This window comes from Microcebus murinus, chromosome 18 (genome assembly GCF_040939455.1).
Source record: "Microcebus murinus isolate Inina chromosome 18, M.murinus_Inina_mat1.0, whole genome shotgun sequence".
In the NCBI taxonomy this organism is placed as follows: domain Eukaryota; kingdom Metazoa; phylum Chordata; class Mammalia; order Primates; family Cheirogaleidae; genus Microcebus; species Microcebus murinus.
Window position 1 is genome coordinate 23,018,189 of NC_134121.1, and position 23,719 is coordinate 23,041,907.

At 52.5% G+C, this 23,719-nt stretch overlaps 2 protein-coding genes across 2 annotated transcripts; both read right to left on the reverse strand.

Moving 5' to 3' along the window:
- Positions 1-978: 978 nt before the first annotated feature.
- LGALS9 (galectin 9) lies at positions 979-17,519 on the reverse strand. The gene is made up of 9 exons (XM_012740799.2): positions 17,369-17,519; positions 11,076-11,167; positions 8,777-8,978; positions 7,834-7,944; positions 6,777-6,869; positions 4,144-4,185; positions 3,621-3,709; positions 3,304-3,466; positions 979-1,785 (listed from the first exon to the last, which is right to left on the reverse strand). Exons 1-9 carry the CDS (start codon positions 17,405-17,407, stop codon positions 1,639-1,641), a joined length of 978 nt encoding a protein of 325 aa, XP_012596253.2. The 5' UTR covers positions 17,408-17,519; the 3' UTR covers positions 979-1,638.
- A 4,939-nt stretch (positions 17,520-22,458) lies between these two features.
- On the reverse strand, positions 22,459-23,364 carry LOC142861934 (small ubiquitin-related modifier 2). Its single transcript, XM_075994327.1, has one exon. It carries the CDS (start codon positions 23,273-23,275, stop codon positions 22,988-22,990), a length of 288 nt encoding a protein of 95 aa, XP_075850442.1. The 5' UTR covers positions 23,276-23,364; the 3' UTR covers positions 22,459-22,987.
- Between the last annotated feature and the right edge of the window lie 355 nt (positions 23,365-23,719).

Below are 23,719 nucleotides of genomic sequence, written 5' to 3' on the forward strand. Positions count from 1 at the left end.
GGCAATTGGCTGAGAGAGTTATACTGTATCTAGAAGACCAGAAAGGAGATGCTTATTTTAAGATAAGGGGGTGAGCACTCTGGGAGGTCCAGACAGGAGGACATTTTAAATTTACAATAGGCACCTGCTAGGATGCTTTAAGATATTTTAAATTTATGATAGGCATCTGCTAGGATGCTTGAGTTAAGATAGGGGCTTCTTAACTTTTAGGTGATGTTAATGTCATACCAGAATCAGGTTGGTGAGCTTAGTGGGAATTTACTGTTTGTCAGCCTGACCCAGCTGTCCTCCTTAGGAAGGAGTTTTTAGCAAAAGAAAGAGATCAGAGTTTAGTCCTCAAAGGAAAGAGGAGTTTATTAATTTGCTGGCAAAGCAGGAGGCTGGAGACTCCCGTCTTAAAATGCCATTGTCCTAATCTTTTTTTTTTTTTTTTTTTTCTTTTTTACTAGTGTTTGTCTTGTGTTACCATTGTCCTAATCTTAAGGAGAAATACAGAGCTCTTAAAGAGATTTTGGCTTCGGGTTATTGCATAACTATAGTCAATGACTCTGATCCATCCCTATCTCCAGCGAACACAATCTCACGACATCCACCCACCCTGACCTCCCGGACCTCTGCCCGGACAATACCGTTGAACAACCTCTTATGGTACAAAGAATAAACGACAATCCTCTACCCTTCCTGACCACTGGCCTGGGGCAGGGATGGAGGTTTCCATTCCCAAAAAGAGTGGAGGAGGTTGTGAAAAGACAGAAAACATTGTTCCTTTTCCCCCAGGAAAAGGAACATGGCCACTGCTACAGTCAGACACTCCTGCCCACCGGCCAAGCCCCACCTGCTCTGTCCCACACCCTTGTGGGGTTTGTGGGGGCCCACTGGGACTAGGTGTGCGTGTCAGGACCCCCTGTGGAAAGGGAGCCACTCCTCCCACGGCGCTCGGCAGCCCCCCCCCTGTGCCCCGCCCCCGTCCCAGAGAATCCCAGATGTGTCCAAATGTATTTAATAAGCCAGAGCCATCCCACTTGTGTGTAACAACAAGCATTTTTATTTCTTTATTTGAAGGGTGCAGAGGCAGAAGACAGCCCCCGATGAGAAGTGCTGGCCGGTTGGTGGGGGCCAGCGGGACGTCATCAGGGTAGCTTTCCTGGAGGGCGTGAAGGGCTGGTACAAGGTAGGAGAGTGAGGACAAAGGCCACAGGAAGGGAAAGGGCAAAGGAGGTCACTTCCTACCAGGAGTGGACAGCTGGTGGCCTGGGACTAGGGCGGAGTTGCATGGGGGACAGGCAGGTGGTTGGGAGCAAGATGGGGTGTAGGCCTGGGCTTGGGGCTTGGGAAGCCTCAGGACCCTGACTCTGCCCAGGGGACTGATCATGGGGCTGCACCCCACGTCCCCCTATTCCCCTGGCCTTGGATGGCAGGAGCAGGACAGCCGGCTAAGCGAGGCCATCCCAGCCAGCTGCCTTCTCCCCTCCAGGCTGGCTGCAGCCAGGAGCCGGGCAGACAGGACACGCCTCTGCAGGGCAGCCCAGGGCCTGGGCACGGTGGAGGGGGGGCGCTGGGGCTGGGAAGGGGACGTGCTGGGCAGACTCAGGCAGCAACTCGTCACCCCGGCCCTTGTCCCCAGGCCCAGGGAGCCCCCTATGTCTGCACGTGTGTCAGCTGCACGTCGCCCCCCACTTCCAGGCTGTTGATGGCCGGCAGGTTATTCAGGCGGTGGCAGTACTCAAACAGGTGCTGGCCATCCACGGCCACCTTGAGGCAGTAGCTTTCGCACATGATACACACCTGGGCAGAGAGGCCACGTCATTTGCACTACACTAGAAAATCCTCAGCCCAAGATGCAGCCTCGTGTCCTGCCCCCCCTTCCTCAAGCATTAAGAAGCCCCACACCTGCCTTCCAGCCCCGGGGAGTGACGTGCTCTGCAGCAGACACGCCCTGAGTGCTGCTTCCCCTGAACATTGGCATACGCTGTTCCCCTGCCTGGAATGCTGTTCCCCTCCTTGCATCCCACCCGCCCACCTTCCCGACCTCCTGACCCCTCCTAGTCAAGTCACCTGCCCCTGCAGGCCACGCTCCCACCTCCAGCCCCACTCTGCAACTGGCCCCTGAGCTGCCAGACCTGCTGGCGGGTGCCATGTGTGTGCCCAGTACCCAGCGCGCGGGAGGGCTCCCCGCCAGGACTCCTGCAGCCGCCGCCTAACCTGTCTTTCCCACCCTGGTGCCTTCCCACGAGGCAGCCCGGGACACATGGGGAGACATGACGCCCATGGCAATAGCTGACACTTACAGCACACTGTGCGCTGGGCGCTGCCCTAGGCATGCTACAGATACTATCTCATTCCACTCTTACAACTCTGTGAGATCCATATTATTATTAGCTCCATTGCGTAGATGAGGAAACCGAAGCACAGAGTGGTTAAGTCACTTGCGAGAGTCACACAGCTATCTATATATCAGAGTATACTGTTCCCCAGCTTGAAACACTCCAGTGGCTTTGCATTGTATTAAAATCAAGCTCCTTTTCATGGCCTATGAAGCCCCACTCCAGTTATTTTCAACCCGGATTGCAGAGTATAATCACTTAATGTACAACTTAAAAATACGGACACCCAGGCTCACGGCCTCATTGGCCAGGAACGGGGCTCTGGTTTCCCTTTTATCAGCTGTCTGGGTGGAGAATGCCGGCTCTGTGTGGACTGGGTCTGCAGCTGTGCCCCACACCTCTCTGGGCCTCACTCTTCACCCTGTAGGCCCTGGCCTCGCTGTCCCTGCACAGGCCACACCTGTGCACAATGACGCCCTTGTTCTGTTTGCTTTCTGCCTGGCCCCTGTCCTTATCTGCAATGCTCTGTTCAAGTTTCTGTTTCCTACTCCTTCCCCAGCTGACCTGGGAACGCCCTGGGGACAGGACCTGTCTGCTCTGTGACCGCACCCCCAGCATGTGGGGTGCTTCCTGCACAACATGCACCCCAGTGAAATGCTTGCTAAATGGTTGTTGAATGAATAAGTGAAGAAATGGATGACACTCCATTCTGGGGTCTGATGTGGCACTTAACTGGCTGCGTGACCACAGGCAGTAACCTGCGCTAGTGAGTTTCTTTCCTCCTAGGTCAAAGCAGGTTCCACACCTCCTTCATGCAGGACAGTGATAGTGATAACGACTTGGCGACCACGTTCTCTTCTCCCAGGCCCTCACCCAGTGGGATCATGTCCCATCCTGCTTGAGGCACCCCCAGACCTCCTCTACCCGCTCCTCGTGCACCCCTGAGAGCCCCTCTGAGCTCCAGGCTGTGGCACCTTACCAAGAAGCCCTGGCCTCGGGTGAAGGGCATTTTTCGGGGCAGGCTTCGCTCCTCAGGCCCCCAAGAGCTATAGATCTGGCTGTTCCGGACCACGGTGTTCTCATCGAAACGAGGGTTCAGGTGGAAGGCGATGTCACTCCCCGAGCGCAGGTTGATGTGGAACCTGGGGTGGGCAGCTCCCATGGACCTTCTCTGCCCACTGGACTCTGATCCCCAGCCCCTCCCCCTCGTCCCTAGCCTGCCCAGAGCCAGGGGGGTGGCCAGAATGACCTTGAAGGTCTCTCCCCTCCCAGAGAGCCCCCGAGCGCGTGGCTTACCTCTGCGCACCGGGCAGGACGGTGCCCGCCAGGATGATGCACTTGGACGGGTACAGCCCGCCTGGGATGGAGGTGAAGTAAGGCATCGGCTGTTGGGGGGAGGGGCCGGGTCAGCCTGTGGCAGCAGGAGCAGCTGCCACTGCAGAAGGGGACTTTGTACCAGTCTCCGTGCATTTGGACGGTCACCCGTGAAAGAACCTCACCATATCTTTACTTGGTTCAGTAAATGCCAAAGGAAGACCTTCCAGTGATACTCAGGTTAATGGGCTTAAACCGTCCTGAAAGGAACTTTGGCCAAGTGGGCTGACAGGGGCAGGCCATAGAACTGTGCGCACAGTGACAGTTTCAAGGGTGAAAGCTCCTTTCAACACTCTTCCAATTGACTTGAATGTGTTTAGGACTTCAGCTCCCCAGAGTCCTGCTCGTACTGTGGCAGGGCCAGGGGACCCCCCCCCCAACCTGCCCGTCACCCCCACCTGCCCGGCACCAACAAACCTCCACCCCTCCCCCAGGAGCCACTCACATAGGTCGGGCTGTGGTACGCCATAGGTGGTTTGATAGGATTCTGTCGAAAAGAGAGGAGGATGTTCAATGCGGCAGCACACGTGTGCACACACACACACACACACGTGCACACGGGCACCCACACAGTCTGGAGGGGGGATGCTCCAATGTGTGCAGGTCATGACGCTTCGGCCCTTGGATTCTCCTGGTCACCTTCCTTCTCACCTCCGCCTTCCTGGACCTTCCTGCTGTGTTCCTGGATCCCACCCAGGTCCCCTGCCTCATTTGTGCCATCACAGGGAGAAGAGCTCAAGCCATGAGCTGTAGTGGCGACCTGGGGGCTGGCCCCCAGATGCAGGAACCTCATATCCAGGCTCTGGGGCCACTGCAGTCCCCTCTCCGTAACAGAAGGACCAGTTTCCCTGCTGGTCTCTAGGGGACCTGCCTCTTGGACCACTGGATAATTTCAGCCTGCTCCACAATTGCCACTGTCCCAAGGAGAATTTTAGACACATGTCTCCTAAGCTGGGGGCCCAGCCCCAAATGTCCCCATCATCCTTGCCACCATTCTTTCTTCCCACCTCTAGGACTCCAGGGAAATCAGGGGTTTGTTTCAGTCTGGAAGAAGGAAAGCAGGTCCTCCCCAGCGCTCAGCGCCAAGACCACCACCTGCCACCAGAGGGCGCCACGTCTCGCGCACCCTCTGCAGTGAGTTAACCTTGAGCCGCAACCACCCAAAGGCCCTGACCAGCCCCCCACTAAGGGCAGGTGGGGGTGTTTCTTCTCTCAGCGCACCCAGGGAGGGGCAGGGGTTGGATGGTGAAGAAAGATGGCTGCACTTGTGGCCTCTGGCGTTGCCTCACTTTGCAGCAAGGACGTGGAACGTGGGGCCCAGGGAGTGGCGATTCAGGTCGTTTCCCTTTCGTTAGGCCACCAACCCCACCCGCCATCTTCCTCCCTGCAACACCGCGGGGTTCAGACGGGTGCCTCCTCCTTCTGACGCCCAGGAAGAACCAAGATGAAGAGGGTGCACAAAGAGAGCAGGAGACTTGCAAAGGGGGGCGGGGAGGCAGGACGCATGCCCTGCGCTGGAAGGGGCGAGAAGAATCAGAATGGTGGTTACCATTGGCGCCTCAGGAGGGAGACGGTGGCAGAGCTCCAGGGAGGGTCTTGTGCTGAGAAATGCCTCCCACACACGCTCACCCCCTCCGTCTCCCAACATGCCTTCCTGAGCCTGTGGCACCCAAATTGTTACCCCCCGGGGGCCCAGGGACCCAGGGACTCGGGGTCGGGGGTGGAAAATCCCCACTGGCTCCTCCTGAGCCAGAGGGGGTCGGGTCTAATGGAGACCACACTGCTTCCCGCAGCTCCCAGAGCCGCGTCTCAGCCACCAAATGAAAACCAGCCTTTGCTGAAGGCTCGCTGTGGGCTGGCTCCGGGCGCCAGTGCTTTCCAGCGGGGGAAGCATCCTTAGCTCCTGTTTCCCTGGGGAGGCACCCGGCTCAGAAAGGTTAAGCGACTTGCCCGAGCTCCCCGGGTAGAAGGGATAGAATCCAAAAGGGTACCCAGTTCTGTCTGGTTGTACCCATCACCCCTCTCTCCTGCCCAGGGCCAAAGTTGGGCTGCCCTGCCAAGGTTCCCCGGAATGTGACCTGCCCTGAAGTCAGTGTGGCAGGAGGCAGGTGCCCCGTGAGTCCCTTGATGGGCCACAGGAAGGATGCGTGGATAGAGCGCCCGCAGCCCACACTGTTGAGTGGCCAAGGGAAGAGCTGCGTGCCTTCTTGTCCTGGACGCTGCCCCCACCCGGTGGACTGTTCCTGCCTGGCTGTGTCCCGTCCACCTGGCTGGGCAAAGCACATCTCACATTCCTTCACTGAGTCCCTACCGAGCGCCAGGCACTGTGCACATGGACAAGCCACAATCCCGGCCCTCCCGGGGCTCAAGGGCATGGGGACGATGGGGGTAGAGTGAGGGGACAGACACACAAACGCGGTTACAGTGGGACGTGGAGACTGGCACAGCACAGACTGTGCAAGGCCCATGGGAACACAGAGGGGAGCATCCCACAGTCTCCCCAGGGAGCAACATGTAAGCAGAGCATTGAAGGGCAGTGAGGGCTTTGCTAGGCGACACTGGCCAAGGGAGCTTTCGGCACCAAGGGCAGCACGTGCAGAGCGGGGTGGGCCGAGGGGTCTCGAGGGAGCAGCGGAGGCTGCGTGAGCTTCGTGGGGGTGGGTGGGGTGAGGCCGGGAGGCAGACTGGGGCTGGATGTCCTGCCAGGGAATTTCAGGTGTGTTTAGAAGGGCTTGGGGCTTTCACGATTTTTAAGCAAGGAGAGGACATGATCACATTTGCTTATAGGAAGGTCACTGTGGCGGGGGTGGGTGTTAGGAGAACGAGACAGCTGTCGTCATGGTGAGGACTCTCGGTGGCCTGGACCAAGGCCCTGGCTTTGGGGTGGGAGAGACTTGCAGGTGCAGGAGAGAGATATAGGAAGAGGGAGGGAAGGATCCAGAACGACTCCCAAGTCCCCGGGTCTGGGCACCTGGTGGATGGGGACAGGGAACTCTTGGGTGAGCAAGATGGGGCCTCGGGACCCCCTGTCCTTCCTGCTGCATGCTCAGCCACCCAGGGCCTCCGTGTTAAACTCACATTTGGTTTGCGCCCCCTGGGCCTGGAGGTGAAGATGACGGGCTGGAAGACCCGCTGCACGCAGGCAGGCTGGGCCGGGGCTGCGCGGGTGTTCTGTTAAAACAAAAGGCGGCAGTGGGTGGGGAGAAGCATTGGAGGAGCTGGGGCAGAGCTGTGAGGCAGGGGTGGGGGGAGAGGGAGAGAACTGCTGGGCAGGGGTGAGGGGCTTGCGGGGGAAGGGGCCAGCCATGGGGACCAGCAGGGGCCCAGTGTCCCTCCTCTCCCCATGTCTCCAACCCCCAGGAGAGAGTCAGGAAGGGGAGGAGTGGGAGGGATGAGGACCCCGGGTAGAGAAGCTCATTTGTTGAGGACCTACTGTGTGCTTCGCTCATCTCAAGGAGCTCACTCAAGTGCCAATACGTGGTACAGCCTGGTGCCCTGCGGGAATGTGGGCCCAGCTCACCCTAAACTTCCTAGTTTTCCCCTGATATCTCCTGACCTTTTAGATGTGGGCAGCACACCAGAATTTTAAAACACAGACAGGGACAAACAAACCCTGGGGGGGGGTACCCAGAGGTGCTGCTATGTGACCTCTGACGTCTGTCATCTCATTGAGCCACACAACCACCCGTGGGGTGGCCATGATGATGCTCTTTAGACAGATGAGGAAACCGAGGCTGGGAGAAGAAGTCACTCATGGAAGAACCCACAGACGGTGAGAGCGGCAGCGCTGGGAACTGGAACTGTATCCAGTTTGGATCCTGAGCCTGGGCCCTTTCTGGGACTATATGGCCGCCTGACCAGGGTGGGAATCGAGAAGGACAGAGGAAGGAGTGGCCGAGGAGTCTGGGAGACCGAGGCAGGTGTTCTGCTCAGAGAGACGGACTCAGAAGGAATGCAGAGGGACGGGAGGTAAGGGGCAGGCAGACACTGGGACGGGGAACCAGAGGTGGGTCCCCAAAGTCACCTGCATAGCAGATTGGCTGGTAACCCTGGGCCCACCCAACATTGCCTAGGCACAGCCAGGCTGGGCCCTGCACCCCAGCCCCTGGGCCAGGTGCCAGGTGGACGATCTGACCTGGAAGCTGATGTAGGACAGCTGCACAGAGCCATCGACAGAGATGCTGTCCACACGGTGGAAGGGCACGCGGTGTGAATACTGCACAAAGAAGCTGCCGTTCACCGTCACCTGCCAAAGGAGAGTGCATGTTCCAGGGAGGAGTCCCAGGCAGGGCAGGGGAGCGATCCTGAGCTCCCAGACCCCTGCTTCTGGAAATGAAGATCTGAGTCTGGTCCTCACACCCACCCTGACCCAGGGCCATCGGCCGTCAGCGCTGTGCCAGATACCAGAACATGCCTGGGATCCAAAGTGCATCAGCCTGAATCTCTGCTTGGTTCCAGTTCTTGGCTTTTAGTTCTTACGTTTGTGTCTTGCAGTGGGTTTGTCTTTCTAAGCATAGCTCACCTGGGGTAGTATTTATATGTGCATAAAAATGCGCACAAGGACCAGAGGAGAGGCGACCTCCGGCTGCACACTGAGTGGATGGGAACATCCATGTCCCGGACAAGCACACATGTGAACATAGAGACACCACTCTGCTTGCCACGGCAATGCGCATGGGCTCACAAAGCTATAGCGTTAATAGAACCCGGATAAAGGCTGGAAACACGTGCTGAAAACACATGTTACCATGGACCTGGAGTGGAAGAATGGCTAGAGCAGAGGATGGGAATGAACTCGGACTTGCAAGACACACGATACCAAAAGCAACATGGTCACTTATCTAGTCCTTATTTTTGGAGGAACAGAATTAACATGTGCACCCATATGTAGATCCAAGTGAAAGGGCGTGCAAAGACCATGCCATCGGTGACAGCTGACAAGGAAACGGTCACGCTATCTGCACACTGGTGGTACTGTGGTTGCCTTTCCATGAAGGCGATAATTTGAAGGCTTTTCACCAAGTCCCATGGAGCCGTGGGGACAGGAAGCTGGAGGTGGGGCGGGGATTCCTGCTCACCTTGAAATCCGAGCTCTGCACCAGGAAGCAGAGCTCAAAGGGGCTCCCCTTCTGGAAGGGCATGTGCCCCACCCTCTCCTCAGGCCCCCAGCATCCTTGCTGCTTCGTGTTGCAGACCACATACCCTCCGTTTTCAAAGCGAGGGTTGAAGTGGAAGGCAATGTCGTTGTCACTGAAGCCAGTCTTCAAGTTCACAGCAAACCTAGACCCAAGGAGAGCAAACAGCCTTCTGTCGCATGGCTCATTGCCAATGACAGGCACCTCAGACGCGAGTTTCTCTGGGAACTGGTGTATCACCTGCGTGGTGACACTACTTTGTTCAGCTAATCTGGACCCAAAGTGTTTTTGTGCAATTATTGCATTTTGCCTTTACAGCTTGATTATTCTAAAAAGAAGCAGAAAATGGGTCAAGAATAGCGCCGGCACTAGCAACAAGATGCAAGGTCTGGGAAACCAGTTCCAAATTGGTACGGAGGATGGAAGTTGTTAAGCGAGCCTGGAAGAGAGAGACTTCGGCGCCAGCGGACACTCGTTGGAGGCCAGCACATGCCTGAGTCACTGGGAAAGAAGAGAACAGATTCAAAGGACATGTGAAGTGGATGGGAATTGACCTAGAAAGACAGTGTCTATATGGGAGGCGTAGAATACATGTGAGCTCTCCAGGCATGAAGACTTGCACCGTGTCAGTCTCTCCCTCTCAGGTGTTGGCGTGTGTTTGGGGGAGCAGAGGTGTGGGAGTGGTGGCCCCCGAGTCACTCTGGGGGTGACCCCCTGAGTCACTCTGGGGGTGACCCCACTCAGGGATGACCCCTGAGCCTCACCTCCTTTGAGTTGCCACACCCAGGAAAGGGTGCCAGCCTTTGGGGGTGAATAAATGAGGAAGTAATAATAAATAAATAAATAAATGTCGAGGAAGTCTCCCATGCAGGTAAGTGCGTGTCCTGTCTCTCTCTCCCTCTCTCTCTCTCCCTCTGTCTCTCTCTCTCCATCTTTATGTCTCTCCTTCTGAGAAAGTGAAATAAACTCTTTACTTTGATGTATCCTAAGACGCGTGCGAAATCTTCTTCCACCCTTGCTGTGAGCACCTAGCAAACTCACGACTCTTACACGGCTCTTTCTTTAAATGGAGAAACTGTGTTTGAAACTTCCCTGAATGTATTTCCCTTTGTGGTCCCCCGGCTTCACTCCTGTAGTCCCTGGAAAATTCCTGCCCCAGGGAAGGGAGAGAGCAAACACTCCCAAGGGGAGGGGAGCAGTCTAAGTTAGGGGCCGTCTCTGCCACACAGGACGGGGGTGAGAAGCCCTCCTGGCACTGGGGAGGCAGAGAGAGAGAGGGAGAGAGAGCGGGATGAAAGGTCAAAGGTCCTGGACTCTCCTGCTGGGAGGGTTTGGGTGGGATTGGGTACCCCACTGCAGGGTTCTCAGATAAGTCCCATGGCCCACGTGGCCATGCCACCCTGGTGGGATGGCAATGGTGGAGAAGTCACGTGGGATCTACGTGGCCGAGCTGAGGGTGAGCTGGGGTCTGCTACAGCGTGAAGGGGACGTAGAAGATCTCCAGGAAATGACCCCTGGGACTGAGACAGAGAGGATTCCGGGAGAGAGCTGAGTGTCCAGAGGGGGGTCCACGGCCACCATGGAGTCCCCGCCCTAACCAGGTGAGAGCTGCACGCCTCTGTGCCACCTGGATACCTCGGCAGACGTCAGCCAGGCCTGCGTGAGGGTCAGAGATGCCTCCAGCCCTGGAGAAGACAGATGAGCCCCTCCCTGTTCCCAGAAAGCCCACCCTGGAAGGAGGCGGGGCGTGGGAAACAGCCCTCATAACACGCTGGTATTTTGAACTGACCTAGTATTTTCCAGAAAAGGCCTTGAAAGTGTAACAGACCAAATTACTTTGGATGGCAACTTTAAATATTTCCACTATAGGAGAATGAGGAATTCCAAGTAGACGGATGTACTTTATAGGAAATAAAAGAAGTTCTCATTTTGCAATTCTGAGTCATGGTGTACAAAATTCCACTCTGTAACATAATTATCTACCTCTGGCCTCTCCCGCTTCCCTCCTTAGACAGTGAGCTCTCTGGAGACAGGGGGCCCCTTGAGCCCTGGAGTCTATGTTAACAGTGGCCCTGGAGGCAGGTGTGGACTGTGCCCTGTGCCGGGGACAGGGACGCATTCAGGCTCCCCTGAGCCAGGTGGCCAGCTTGTAGGTTGTTGGTTGATCCGACCTGAGCTGACAGGCGCGGGTTTGCTCAGGGAGGAGGCTGGCGGGAGACAGCAGAGCCTCCCACGTACACACCTGTTTTCCCAGGAGTTCAGAACGGAGCCATTGACGGTGATCTGAAGTCCATCCTGGAGGCCCCCCTGGATTGTCCCGGAAAAGGGGACGACCTGCAGGGAGAAGGTGTGAGGCCATCAGTCCGTGGCCGCCCTCCTCCTGTTTGTTCCCCTGTGGCAATAGCCAGTGGCTGCCTGGGCGGGACAAGGTAACCAGCTCTATGAACAAGTTTCAGTGACCCCTCTGTGTTTTCTCACAATCCTCTTCTTCAACAACTGCTTGACCTTTCTGAGTTGTTTCCCAGAAATGGCGGAGTTTCTGCAAGACACGGGGGTGAGATTCTGAAGGCTCCTCTTGGCCAGACTTCCTGATGCCCAAACTGACCACTTCCCTCTGGCCGGCCCCTGTGCATGTAGCCCCTTGTTAGTTTCAAGACCGCTTGCAAAAATGCACGTAGCCTCTTGTTCATCTCCCCTGTTTAAAAGGCCACACGTGCCTTTGGTCGGGGACAGGGTTTGAGGTGGCTTTTCCCGATCTCCTGACCAAAGTGTCCCTTGGCAACGTTCCTTCTCTCTGTACAGGAGCAACCGGAACTAGACCCGAGAGCCCCTTGCGGTTTCCATAGCAACAGCACTGTGCTAGGGGCTGGGGTGTGGCTGTGACCAGGACAGATGGAGTCCCAGCCTCACCGGCCTCAGGGTCCTGTTTGGAGGCAGACACCGATCCAATCAGAGACTCAGACATTCTCAGCTTGTGATAAGGGGACGGCCTGGGGCTGAGAGGACGAGACAGGGAGCCGACATCACTTGAGAGTGGAGAGGAAGTGAAAGCTGCGCTGGGGAACGCACCAGGAGGAAGGCCTCAGGCCGGGAAGTGATGTGGCCTTGGCCTGAGAGAGTAAGGAACTGGGGTATGGGGGGGGGGAACTGCACCCCAAGCCACGCTCCCAGCAAAGGCCCCAGAACCCAGGCTGGGCATTCGGAAGCCAAGGGACAAAATGACAAATCTCAACCTTTCCTCACCAGAGAGGGCCAGGAAGAAGGCGTCCCCCTGCCACCATCGCCATATGACAATGGCCCCCGTTTCCTTTGCCTTCCTGGCCACTTCCAGGAGAGCCTCTTCCCAATGCCCCAGGGCAGCCCCTCATCTGCTCCTGCCCCTGGGCTCCCCTTTCCTCCCCTCAGGCCCTCGGCAGCCTCCGAAGCCCTGGCTGAGAGTCTCCACCCTTCCCTGGCCCCGCCGGCAACCTCTGTTCCCTGTCCCGTTACAGGAGCGATGGGTCACCGAGAGGACCCGCTTTGTTTCAGAGTCTGGGCCGCCTCCAGGTTTGCTCCCTAGCTCCGCTGCTCATTACCCGAGTCCTCGTGAACCTTGTTTGACCTCCCTTTGCCTCTATTTCCTCATCTGCAAAATAGGAATAATCCCCCCCTACTGCGTGGCATTGTCTGATGATTTACTGAGAAAATGTCTATGGTGGAAGACACTGGCATGCAGCAGTTGCCCTTGGTCTCTCCGAGCAAAAGGCCCAAATTAGTACTTCTGCACTGTCAAAGCTACTTCTGAAATATCTTTTGTCCAATGTGGTTCTGCAAAATGCCTCAAAGCACAGTTCCATCTCCTAGCTGATTTCCGCATTTCTCAAGTTGTTATTGTGTGCTCTAACATCTCCTTTAGGTCAATTTGTACAAAATTAAATGCTTACAGGGGTGAGGCAGTGATGTGCCTGAATGAGATGGGAGGTAGGACAATAGGGAGTGGTGGGGACTGTGGCAAAGTAGATATCACCCCCTCCCCCACACCTAAAGGGGCAGCATCCCCTCAGCCCTATAACCAATGATTGCCACCCAGGCCCAGCGTTGGCAGAGCTTCCAAACCTTTAGGAAGAAACAGAAATTCCGATTGATTTTTTTTTCTATAAAACGTTGTAATTTCTGGGGAAAAAAATCATTCAAAATTTCTCCATTAAATTTCTACATTATAGAGCTGCATAAGGAAATATTTGCAATGGGATGATACATCAGGATCTGCTTCAAAGTATCTGAGGGTGGAAAAGGAAATAGTTGAGGGCATGCATGAAGCAAGACAGGCCCAGAGTTGATCACTGCTGAAGCTGGGTAGTGGCTGTGTGACATCTGATAGTATTCTCTCCGCATGTGTGAATTTCCTACGATAACTCGTTGAAACAAACACGGTGCAGCCCAGACAAGAACCACCCACCAGCCTAACTCAGGGCACGGCCTCCGCTTTCTGGCCTGTGTCCTTGAGTTGTGTGGCCACGCAGAGCCTGCAGAACCCATGCAAGCCCAGTGTGCCATGACAGACACCAGGAGAGCCACAGAAATGCCCGTCTCATCCAGACAGACTCTGCTACCCATGGACTTGAGAGAGGCGTCTTTTGTTACACCTCAGGGCAGGTCTGAGCTCTGCCATTAAATCGTTTAGTGGCTTTGAGCCAGTCACAGCCTCTCTGTGTCTCCGAGTTCTCTCTGTCGTCCCCGTCCGTGCCAGTGGCTGGGGAGAAGCGAGTCGGCCTGACTCGCGGGTGTGGACCAGCACGGCATAGTATTGGGAAGCCTCCCTTCCCTGGAAATGTTTGTGCAACCTTTCCCCTCGCCTGCTTGTGGAAGCCTGAAATTCTCTTCTGGGCCTCTCGTACTGTCCTGAGAGACAGCGCTGAAAACACGCATGGCCCTGGGACACACCTGCACCCCCTGCTTAAGCACATTCCCACTAAGGTGTAAAGACCTGAAAGTAGGCCGGGCGCGGTGGCTCACGCCTGTAATCCTAGCACTCCTGGAGGCCCAGGCGGGAGGATCACTCAAGGTCAGGAGTTCGAAACAAGCCTGAGCAAGAGCGAAACCCTGTCTCTACTAAAAATAGAAAGAAATTAATTGACCAACTAAAAATATATAGAAAAAATTAGCTGAGCATGGTGGCACGTGCCTGTAGTCCCAGCTATTTAGGAGGCTGAGGCAGGATTGCTTGAGCCCAGGAGTTTGAGGTTGCTGTGAGCCAGGCTGACGCCACGGCACTCACGCTAGCCCAGGCAACAGAGCGAGACTCTGTCTCAAAAAAAAAAAAAAAAAAAGACCTGAAAGCAGAGTGGATGACCACGTGATCCATCACATGTGCACAGAAGGCGTTAAGGAAACTGGGATAAAAAAATAAAATAAAATAAAAAATAAAAAAGCAACAACAACAACAAAAAAAATTAAAAAAAAAAAGAAAAGGAACCTGGGTTGGAGGAAGCAAGGAGCGTAGGCAACACCCGGTCGGGACAATACAGGTTCTCTCTAAGGCAACAATTACCCTCAAAAGTTATGTGAGATTTCAGTATGTCTGAAATGGTAACTAAATTAAATATAATGCTACAAATATGTTTATTTATTGCAGCATTATAATAGCAAAGGATTGCAAAGAGCCTAAAAGTGAAAAGGTGAAAGGAATTACGTTATTTCCGTACCACAGATTCTATGTAGCCTTCTAAAAAGAAAAGAGAAAGGAAGCAGGGAATTCTTCAAGCACTGATATGGAATGATGTCATTTGTATATGAAATGGGGGGCACAGGGCTGCACACTTGCATTTACTTACGTATAGATGCAACATGTCTGGACTGACTGGCAAGAAACTGCTAACACTGGTTGACTCCAAAGAGGGTGTGTTAGGCTGAATACTCTGCAACCCCCGCTCCTCAACCCCCAGAAAGGTCCACATTCTAATCTCTGTGGCTATGTTGCCTTTCATGGCAAAGGGATTTTGTAGAGGTGACTGAGTGAAGGACACGAGATGGGGAGATTGTCCTGCGTTAGTCGGGTGGCCCCACGTAATCACAAGTGTCCTTATACCAGGGAGGCAGGAGGACAAGGGTCAGTAGCAGGAGATGTGACAACTGAAGCAGGAAGCTGCCGGCTCCAGGGTGGCAGGAGGGGCCCAGAGCCCGCGTGCAGGCGGCCCCTGGAAACTGCAAAAGGCAGGGGAACAGGTGCTCCCTCGAAGCCTCCAGAAGGAAACAGCCTTGCTGACACTTTGATTCTAGACTTCCGAGCCCAGGACTGGAGGAGAACACAATTGTTGTAAAGATGTGAACTAAAATAAAATCTTAAGTCCCCCAGCCCACCGAATGGACCCCTTCTGGGCCAAGGGGACTCCCCTCCCCGGAAAACATCCTTAATGCTGAGCTGCCGGCCGTGAAGCCAAGGGAGGAAAGACAGCCCTAGTTATGCCCTGTCCCTTTTGGAGTTAATCTTTGTAACAGTAAGATATAAAATCATCAAGAAGCCTAAGGCCATGTAAGACAAAGGTGAGACCTCACCTGCAGTCACAGTTCACTTAGGTAAAGCTCCTGAGATTATCTTACAGAGTTCAGGTTTTTTCCCATTGACAAAGGTTGGCCACCAAGGCTGCTGTGGAATGTGGGTCCCTGTGTGTTACTCAGGGATCTTAGCAGAAGGCGCAGGAAAAAAAACAAAAACAAAACTGGACTTGCTTTTGCTCCGTGTGGCGCAGGAGGATGGATTTTTGCACTGGATTTATGGTCGCACAGGCCTGGGCTCGGCTCCCAGCTCCGTGAGCTAGCAGTCCTGGTGGTGGCCAAGTCACTTGAGCTGTCTGTGCCCTGGTTCCCTCCAACAGAACACGCCAGCCTGGCAGTGTTCCGGAGAGGGCTCCGCGAGATGCCACGTGGAAAGGGCCTGGCTCTCGGTGGCCTTGCGACGCAGCTGATTGCATGGGACGCAGCTATCCCTCGCTGGGTGAGAACCTGCTCTCTGCTCCCGGTCATGTCCAGAGGTGGGGACTTGCCCTTCCTCTTCCTGTCTGGAAGTCTAGAAAGCAGAGCCGAGCCCTGCAGCCAGAGTGTGGGCAGCCTCCTTTTGGACTCAGTGTCACCAGAGGATATCCATCCCGGCTCAGCCTGGCTGGCCAGGACCGTCCACCAGCAGGACCGTCCACCAGGACTGTCCTCAGGTGCCCCTGAGGTCCTGCTGGCACCCCCCTTCCGTGCCTGTGTTACCTCATTTAGCCTCACAACCACCCTGGCCATCTTTAGTGCCTCTTATACAAATGAGGAAACTGAGGCACAGAAAACTTCAGTAACTAGCCCAAAGCCACACAGCTGGTCAGCAGCAGAGCTGGGGTTTGAACCCCAGAATCCACGTTTTAACCCCCACACAGGCTGCCTTCACAGACAGGCACAGAACATCTGTGCTCCCAGCTCCCCAGTGTTCCCTGGGCCACACAGCGCCCCCCACCCCCGTTGGTGGTTCCGCTTCCCTCCTGGGCCTCCGGGGAGGCTGGGCTAGAGGAGGCTGGACAGGCCCTCATGGCATGTGTCACTCCTCAGCAGAACAGGGGACTGTGTGACCTTCCCCTACAGGGAGCGTTTGCCAGAGGTCACTGGGTCATCCACGTGAACCTCACCTTGCTCAGCCTGGGAGAGCCTCCGTGGGAGGGACGGGTGCTCTCGACACCTGAGGTGGCTGCACCTATCCTTTGTCTTCTACCTCTCCGAGCCTCAGTTTCCCGTGCATGAAGTGGGAACCACAAACCTCACAGCGCTTAACAAGGCCACCTGCACACAGGGCGTATACACCTGTGCACCCCGCACTGCAGAGAGGGTCTCTGCTCCCCTCCCCCTTCTTGACTGCCCCTCTGCAGTCGCCCTGGGCGTGCCCTTGCCTTGTTAGCTCTGACTGACCCCTCAGGGCTCAGACGCCCCCTCGGACTCCTTCCCTGCCACCCCAGATCACTAGTACGAGCCACGCTGAAAGCACTGAAGTGCGCAGGCACCGCTCACACACGCTAGATGCGCTCCTTGCTTAGTCCTTACCCCGGCTTTGGGAGGTGGGCTCAGGTGACATTCCCCTTTCACCGATCTGGACTCTGAGGCCCAGAGTGGTGAAACTACCTTGCCTGATGTCACCCAGCTAGAACACGGTGGAACTCCAAGAGCGCTGCCCTCAGCCACCACGCTGGGTCCTTGTCGTCCCAGAAGCTCCCTTCCTCTGCACACGAGCACTCACCCTCTAGGCCGTGCTTATGCCTAGCCCCCAACCCCACCGGGAGCAGGGCAGGACAGCTCACTAAACACCTGCCAAACCCATGAACAGTGGCGATTAACATCCCTGCAGTCCTGGCGAGTTCGGCGTGGGACAGAAGGTGCGTCAGGATCACCCCATGTGGCCTTTCTTCCCTTCTTTGGGATGCCCTCACCACCCCCTGCCACCCACCAGGTGTCTCCTTTTAGAGACCCAGGGCTGCTTCCCCCTGGCTGTGGCAGCCAGCTCAGCCCCACGCCCCCAGCCCTGGGACTCACCGGGCTCAGGTAAGGAGCTTGGGCCCCGCTGCCGGCCATCTGTGCTCTGCTGCCTTTCTCACCAGCCAGGTGGTCCTCTGCACAGGGTGTGGCTTGACAAGGTTATATACACCAAGCAAGCTGGCAATTATTCAAACGGGGAGGTGTCAGGAGCATGCGGAAGTGGTTCTGGGGAGACAGAAGGGGCAGGGTGCTGGGGGGGGGCCGAGGGTGGAACTGGGCAGGAGGAAGGCGGACACTCCCAGTCCCGGTGACCTTTTCCTCTTCTCTCCTCTTGTGCTCCGCCCTTGAGATGGAATCACATGTGGTTCATGTGGGTTCAAGATACATGACAGCGAGTCTCTAGACAACAGGACCCAGAAGCATGAGGCCATGCTCTGTCACAGTGTCCCAAAAACAATGGGGCTGGGCATTGCCTGTGCACAGGCTGGTGGTGGGCAAGGCTTGCTTCAACCCATTTTACACACAGAGAAACTGAGGCTCACAGTCCAAGGGACATGCCCAAGGTCACACAGCTAATTCTTGGCAGCCTGAGCTATATGAAGATACTTAGGCTCTTCCAAAGCATTTCTCCTCTTTAAATTTCTATTCCTCATGTGAAAACATAATTCTGTAGAAAAGAATATTTTGCAAGAGACAGGCCATAATGAGGATTTTTATTCCAGAGTATAGTGGTGCCCAGAAGCTTCTCATACCCCTTTCTGTGAATTGATCTCTGTCCTCTCTTCTCCCTGTCTTCTCTATCCCTTTTTCCTGGGCTTTAGTGTGAGGAAAGGGGATGTCTTGGACCTAAAGAGCATTCCAAGTGACAAGGGAGTGGTAGGGATCATATGACATTTTTATGTCATACGTCTTTAATCGGCTTTGCAACCTATTTAGGGGAAATAATTGGCTGAATCAGAGAACAGCAGGACGGGCAGGAGAGAGGGGAGGGGAGCCACGACAATAGACTTGCCTGAAGTCAACCAGGCACCTGCAATGTGCTAGGCAGAAGGCCCAGTGATCACCCTTGGGATGAACGGGTGAGGGTCATACTGGCACGAGTGGGCACCCCGGAGCCATACACGTGTTTGCATGTTTTTTCTTGCTTGCCTCCGCCTAGATGCACCAGGATTTGCACACGAGAGTCTTTGAGATGATCCCATAGACTGAGGCTCTGCATCCCCTTTGCACGCTCCATCCCCCATCATGTTCCTGGATCGACCAGCAACAGTTGCAGCAGAAAAGAGGGGAAAAAAAGGGAAATTCTTCACACTCCTCTCTGACACCGTGGACAATTTTGTCATGGCAAGTCACTCACTGGAAATTGCCAGTTCATTGGAATAAGGAACAACCGGAACTCTCATTTATTGCACGTTGGAGTGTAAACTACAACTTAGTGCAACTGCTTGTTGAATTGTAAGATGGTCAAATACCTACTTCTCCTATCTCCTGGCCATTCCACTCCTAATATTTATTTACCCAAGAAAAAGAAAAACACATTCATGTGTTTATAACAGCTTTTTTCTTGTCATAGCCCCAAACTGGAAACAATGCAAGTGTTCACCGACAGGAGAAAGGAGAAGTGGATTGAACAGAACAGCCCTCAGCAATGTAAAGGAGCTAGAACAAGGGAAACATTGATGAACCTCACAACGGAGTGGAAGAAGCCAGGTAGGAACAAGCACAGGCTGTGATAGTTCCTTTCATATCAAGTCCAACCACAGGTCAGAGTAGAGATTCCCCTTGGGGGTCACGGACTGAGAGAGGCACGATGGAGCCTTCTGGGTGCTGGAAATATTCTCGATCTTGATCTGGGTGGTGGTCGCACGGGTGCTTACATACGTACAAAAGCATGCAGCAAACTAGGGTCTGTGCAGTTCGCATAAACAATATCTCCATAAATACTGTCAAAAGAAAAAGTTTCTGAGATCCTAGGGAGACACAGGCACAGCTAAGAGTTCCAGCAAACAAGCGCCTTAGCGTTACCTTGGAGGTGAGTCATAGGTAAACAGTGTCACTAATGAGTCCAGCCCAAAAGAAGGGCGCTCTGCCACACGCCTTGCAGGGAGGGGACCAGGCAAACAAAACAGACCAATGTGTTTTTAGACTAATCAGCGCAGTAGGGAGAAATTGTCAAGACAGAGTGCTGGGCCGCCCAGAATTCTGACCTTGGCAGTGTGGCTAGCACTGCTCAGCCGCCGTGATCCATTCCCAGGGGTTAGCTGTGGTCTTACGGAGGCAAGAGGCAGCCCTCCGGAAAGTTCTTTCTCAGAGCTCTGTTATTCAAAGACCCGGACCCTTGTCTGAAGCTCTCTGCTCTGTGCGCTGTAGACTTGTCGGTGAGAAAGTAAAAAGGTGCAGCTGCCGTAGGAAATGGTATTGGCTGCTCCTCAAAAAACTAAACAGAAAATTGCCAGAGTCTTCAGCAAGCCCACTTCTGGATATATACCCCAGATAACTGAAAGCAGGAACTCAAAGAGATATTTGTACAACCATGTTCAGGGCAGCTTTATTCACAAAAGCCTAGAGATGAAAGCAACCCAAGTGTCAGTCAATGAATGAATGGATAAACAAAATGTGGTCTATCTATATAATTCAGCCTTGAAAAGGAAAGAGATTCTGACGCATGCTACACCATGGATGGGCCTTGAGGACATTATGCTAAGTGCAATAAGCCAGTCACAAAAGGACAAACACTGTATGACTCCACTGGTATGAGATACCTAGAGTCATGAACATCAAAGAGAAGAAAATAGAATGGTAATTGCCAGGGGCTGGGAGGACAGGGGAATGAGGAGTTATTATTTAGTGGTATAGAGTTTCAGTTTTGCAAGATGGAAAGAGTTCTGCAGAAGGATAGTGATGATGGTTGCATGACAACATGAATATACTTAATACCACTGAACTGTACACTTAAAACTGATGAAAATAGTAAATTTTATGTTACATGTATGTTACATCAATTAAAGTTCATTGAAATGTGAGTCTGATGATTTCTACAAGTCACACTGAGACTCTGCCACTGCCTGGTTCTTGGTCTGCTTTTCCCCACAGGGCCTTACCCAGGGCACTTTGTGTCAGGGTGTTAAGGGCAGGCAGGTCTCTTGGCTTGAGAGGTGCTATGATTTAGATGTGGCATGTGCCTTTCAAAGTTCATGCTGAAATTTAATTGCCAATATAAATTGGCGATTTGTGTTGGGAGATGGGGCCTGTAAAAAGTGATTAGCTCATTAAGGTGGATTAATATCTTTCTCTTCAGACTTCGGTAGCTCTTGAGGGAATGGAGTAGTTCTGATGAAAGTGGGTTGTTATAAAGTGGGTTGGACTCTTCTGTCCCCTCTCTTTTGCATGTACTCACTTGCCCTTCTGATTCTCCATCATGTTAGGAGGCAGCACAAGGCTCTCAGTGGAAGCGGACCAGGTGAGGCTGCCCCATCTTGGACTTCCCAGCCTCTAGAACTGTGAACCAAAACAAACCTATTCTGTTTGTAAATTATTCAGTCTTAGCCATTCTGTTATAGCAGCAGAAAATGGACTAAGAGGATTAAGGTATCTAAGGGAGAGTGGAGGACCTGAAAGAAAAGAAATACAGTCATGGAAGATTCTGGGAGGAGGGAAGAGGGCAATACCAGGGTGGAGAGGGTGAGAATGTGAAGTCCTGCAGGGAGGTTCTCCAGGGAACTGGGTCTTTCCATTGCTAAACAGTAAGGCCTAGTTCTCAGCCTGGGATTATGGAGAGGGAGGGTAACTGGAGAAGAACTTTCTAGGCAAGGGAACCAGCAAGGGAAAAATCCTAGAGCTGAGAGTGTGGCCAGTTTTAGGAACTGATGGAGAACACTGAAGTGCAGAGAGCAAGAGGAAGAGTGCACGGGACAAAGCGGATGAAGGCAGGCCAGCTGTTACAGCACCTGGAAGGCCCAGGAGAGTCCAGACTTTATTCTCTAAGAAATGGGAAGCCTTTAGAGGATATGAATTATTTCAGTTGAGGTATAAACTATACATAGTAAAATACACATATCTTATCAGTGCAGTGTGATTCAATTTGTATGTGTATACATCCATGATACCACTACTGCGATCAAAATATGGGCCACCTCCAGCTCCCCAGAGGGTCCCTGGGCCCCCTGTTAGTCAGCATCCTCCAAGAACAAGCACTATTCTGACTTCTGTCACCTGCCAAAGAGAATGTGTATTATGGGTCTGACCTCATAGCCTTGCAGTGATGAAGGTGCTGGCGCAGACCATTATTGTGAGAGTGGGTTTGCTGTAAACGCTGGTTTGATCCTCTCTTGCTCCCTCCCTCACACCTATTCTTGCCCTTTCATCTTCTGCCATGGGATGATGCAGCACAAAGGCTGTGCCAAAATGCTGGCAACTTGCTCTTGGACTTCTCAGGCTCTGGGACCATGAACCAAATATATTTCTTTTCTCTGTAAATTACCCAATCTGTGGTATTCTGTTATAGCAGCAGAAAATAAACTAAGACAGTTGGGGAGGTCCTGTCCCTTATGACTTAGATAAGATTATCTCAAACCAAATTTCAAACCTTGAGAATGTCCAAGGGCCTCCTCTAGGTTCCTGTGTGAGGTGAAAAAGTCATTTTCTCATGGGCCATGGCCCCAAACTCCTGTCTACATTGAATTAAATTATTAATAGTTTCTTCCTTTCCTCCTTCCCTTCCTCCCTATATTCCTGGCCACCTGCCTGAGGGCATGCCCTCAGATGACCATTGCACTGCTCCTCCCATTCATTTGGAGAAAAGATCCAGAGCTTTTCATTCCTATACACCTGGAGTTCATTCCTGAAGTTCATCAGAGAACTCTGGGTGGCAGGACTTAGGCAGAGCTTCATTATCAGCCTCTCAAGCCTGAGTGAAATGTTTTGACTAAACATTCTCATAGGTATGCAGTGGTATCTCAGTAATTGTTTTACATCCATTCATTTACTTATTTATGTAGCTGTGCCCGCTTTTTTGAAGTGTTTGTTCAAATATGTCACCCATTTTTAAAATTAGATTGTTTGTTTTCTTTTTTTTTTTTTCATTTTAAACAAGAAGTTTATTTAAACAACAAGACGCTTGACTTGAAGGGAAAACTATCTAGGATTCATTTTCTTTTTAGAGTAATTTATCCCTACTTAAAGACAGATTGCCCTACATGTAACAGCTACGTACAAAAAAGTTATAAAATTGTCCTTGGTTTTACAATGATAAATGAAAAACATTAAAATTCTCCAATTGAACAAGGTATGCAAGGATTTTTATGTTGTTGTTTTTTGTTAAAACAATGAGAGCAAAATAACTTACTGGAATATAAAGATAAGAGCTGAATGAGCATGCCACTAATGGAGAAAGGGGGTATTTTCACAGAACCAGTATTTTTCCCCATCCCATCTCCACTTGATGTCAATCAAAACATACCATTGGCCATTTAGTTAAAAAAAAAATGCAATATGCTTGTGCACATACACCAGTTACTTTATGTACAATAAAGGAATGGGGAAGGGGAAAATGAAAGAATAGAGAAAACTCTACTGTAGTAGTCAGGATGTGGTGGAACCAAATTGCAGTTTTCTAATTGAGAATGTAATCTTGGTCTGTAACAACAGAGTTCTGGAGTATAGTAGCAGGTTCCCTTTTTAGTAGACACCTCCTGTCTGCTGTTGGAACACATCAATTGTATCTTCGTCCTCCATTTCCAACTGTGCAGGTGTGTCTGTTTCATTGATTGGCTGCCCATCAAATCGGAATCTGATCTGCCTCATTGACAAACCCTGTCGTTCACAATAAGCTTTCATTAGTTTACTAAGTGGTGTATGCCTCTTAATCTTAAACTGCACCACAGAGCCATCCTGTCCCGCCACCTTCAAATTAATGTGATCGTTGTTCTCAGTCTTGACTCCTTCCTTAGGCTTTTCGTCGGCCATGGCGAGCGCCGGAGTCTCCTCAGCTGCCGCTTCACAAAAGAGGTACCAGGTCCGCACCGAACGAGCACACACCGTTTGTTTTCTTATATTTGAGTTTTGAGAGTAATTTATATATTCTGGATGCAAGTACTTTATCAGAAATTTGGTTTGCAAATATTTTCTCCCAGTATGTGGCTTGTTTTGTCATTCTTCAAACAGTGTCTTTCAAAAAGAAGTTCTTAAAAAAAAAAAGAAGTTCTTAATTTTTTTGAATGCACCAAACACATTCATATTTATTTTCTTTTTTAATGTAAATAAAAAAGATCAGATTGTCAGTTTTACTTTTCTGAAACCTCAGCTTAAAGTTACATGTTTAAGCAACTGTCAAAGTTTACTAAGTCATCAGCCAGTATTAGTGCATGACTGGAAAACATGCTTAACTTATATTATACCAAGAATATATAG